Source organism: Phacochoerus africanus, unplaced genomic scaffold (genome assembly GCF_016906955.1).
Source record: "Phacochoerus africanus isolate WHEZ1 unplaced genomic scaffold, ROS_Pafr_v1 Scaffold_190, whole genome shotgun sequence".
In the NCBI taxonomy this organism is placed as follows: domain Eukaryota; kingdom Metazoa; phylum Chordata; class Mammalia; order Artiodactyla; family Suidae; genus Phacochoerus; species Phacochoerus africanus.
Genome location: NW_025927387.1, coordinates 18,795 through 21,625, shown reverse-complemented (window position 1 = coordinate 21,625; position 2,831 = coordinate 18,795). Strand labels below are relative to the sequence as shown.

The 2,831-nt window shown below is 41.1% G+C and overlaps 1 protein-coding gene across 1 annotated transcript; it reads left to right on the top strand.

Annotated features, from left to right (window-relative positions):
* Positions 1–707: 707 nt before the first annotated feature.
* On the top strand, positions 708–1,646 carry LOC125119256 (olfactory receptor 2M3-like). The gene has a single exon (XM_047766100.1). The coding sequence runs from the start codon at positions 708–710 to the stop codon at positions 1,644–1,646; it is 939 nt and encodes a 312-aa protein (XP_047622056.1).
* The last annotated feature ends 1,185 nt before the right edge of the window (positions 1,647–2,831 follow it).

Genomic DNA, 2,831 nt, shown 5'->3' with positions numbered 1-2,831 from the left:
ACATGACGATAATTTTGATTTTTACTTCCTCATCCACAAATAAATCATCTATTCATGCTATAGTATTGTAAGTATAAATTACTTGCAATTATTCACCAATTATTCTGAATGGGAAGTTCATCATTTATGTAACAGTAAAACTAGTAGTTCTGTTTGATCCCTAAGTTTGGTGCACAAATAAAATTATATGAATACAACTGTGAATATCTCTTAGAAAGGGCGGATTATTAGATGGAGTTATTATATTTTACTGTATAGGCAATGACATTCGAAGTGCTCTATTCCACTGTTATAGAATTTATTACATACTGACAGATGAGAAATTTATGGGTAATTCGACCTAGTATAGACTATAATGTTGTTGAGAAACCAAATGCCCTTTCCATATGCTGTGGATTGCATTTGGTACCTTGTTTAATAATCCCAGAAACTCAATTAAAAAGCTATTTCTGCCTTGTAAAGGAAGAAAACTGGCGCACAGAGAAGTAACTGGTCAGAGGACATGCAGGTTGGTAGAGGCAGAGCTTGAGTGTGGTTAATGCCACCTGCCTGCAGAAGTCTCTGCTCATCCTGTTCCAGTCCTGACCATATCGTGTATGTTGCTTTACCAGAGTAGCACACACAGAGGAGTAGATACTGAGTAAGAGACTACACAAAGAGCTGACATTTATAACTTCTTATGGCTCTAGAGGAAGGAAATATTCATCATGGAATGGGAGAATCAGACGGCTAGCTCTGACTTCATCTTGATGGGGATTTTTAGCCACACGCCCACTCACATCTTTCTCTTCTCGCTGGTGCTGGGCATCTTCACAGTGGCTCTCTTGGCAAACACTGTCATGGTTCTCCTCATCTACCTGGACCGCCGGCTCCACACCCCCATGTACTTCCTCCTCAGCCAACTCTCCCTCATGGACCTCATGCTCATCTGCACCACGGTGCCCAAAATGGCCTGCAACTACCTGTCTGGCAGGAAGTCCATTTCTGTAGCAGGATGTGAAACCCAGATATTCCTTTATGTGTCCCTCTTTGGGGCTGAGTGCTTCCTATTGGCTGTCATGGCCTATGACCGCTATGCTGCCATCTGCTACCCTCTTCAGTACCCCAAGCTCATGAACTGGAACGTTTGTGGGCTCCTGGCTGCCTCTTCATGGATCCTTGGGGTCTTTGATGGGATTATAGAGTTAGCTGCTACTCTGTCCTTCTCCTACTGTGGCTCCCGAGAAATATCCCAGTTCTTCTGTGATGTCCCAGCACTCCTACGTCTCTCGTGCACGGATACTTCCACCTTTGAAACCCTCATTTTTATCTGTTGTGTGGTAATGCTCCTCTTCCCTTTGTCACTCATCATCATCTCCTACACACGGGTCATCACAACTGTCATTCGCATGAGTTCTGGGGAGGGTCGGCACAAGGCGTTCACCACCTGTAGTTCCCACCTTGTCGTCGTGGGGATGTATTATGGAGCAGCTATGTTCATATATATGAGGCCCACGTCCAATCGGTCCCCAGCCCAGGACAAGATGGTGTCAACCTTCTACACCATTCTCACTCCCATGCTGAATCCCCTTATATACAGCCTCCGCAACAAAGACGTGGCCAAAGCATTCAGAGAGGTGCTGGGGAAGGCGAAATCTAGAGAATAAGTGGGATAATAGTTCCAGGAAATTTCTTCTTTCATAACTGTCCCTCTCTCTCTCTAGCACATTTATTCAATATAAAAAAAAACACACACACACAATTAGCAACAAATATATAAACAATTTCCCTATGGTAGACCTCAGGGTTTATGGACTCTCGGTACACATTCAGTTAATTGATATGTTTTGCATTCATTGTATGCTCATTTTGGGTTTCAGTATAATCAGTGAAGTTCTTGAGAAGTGCATAATTAAGTTAATGAACAGATACACTTCTGTTTATAGAATAATAAATAAAACTATCTTCAATGTTTTTCCTTATTTCAAAACCGATAGTCTAATTGAATTGCTTATATTATGATTTAGTGTACTGGGTTAAATACCACACATGCCTGTTTCATTTTGTTATTAGTTCCTTTAAAATACAGTCTATGATGGTTGTACAACTATAAATATAAAACAATTCGTAGGGTTAATTAAAAAACAAAACAAACAGCCTAATGAGAGAATCATGGATATTTGTTCACTTAAGAGAATTTATCCTATAATAAATATTACTTATTTTGGCAGAGGGAGGATTTTTTTTTCCTTTTGCTTAACTTCCCTGGTACACTGAGCATGTATATATCTGAAGATTGTCTTTTCGTGGAGCCACTTATTCCAGAGTCTTGGCAGATAATGCAGAGTCATTGACCTACGGATTTGTCTTCTGGGAGGATATCTTACAAATCCAAGGTGGTGTAATGAAACCTCAGGGCTGTGCTTCCTACCTAGAAGTCACGACTATCATATCTGTACACCTAGTCATGGTGAGAATATTTTCATGCTTCATATCAAAAACAGTACCATTTGAATGAATATAGAAAAGTTTTCATTCATTTGGCAGAGGTCGTAGTAACGGTGTAATGATATCATTATGACAGAAGCTGCCTACATTTTCCTGGGTTTTCCTGATGAACATGGATGGTAACTGAATGAGAAGCGTGATTGGTCTTTGGTGGAAACCCCCCCTCTCCCATCCAGAGACAACCTGCATGGTCTTCTCAAAAGAATATACTCGGATTCAGTAGGAACGCTTCGTCTTGGCATAGTGAAACATTTTTGTGCCCCAACAAGTCCAGACGTCTGTGAAACTGACTGGTGCTACCTGGCCAGTTGCATAAACGTTAGAAGGACTGGGATTTTATTTCA

What these genes read in the sequence shown, in the direction of transcription:
- LOC125119256 (XM_047766100.1), top strand. Translation starts at nt 708, where the DNA reads ATGGAATGGGAGAATCAGACGGCTAGCTCTGACTTCATCTTGATGGGG.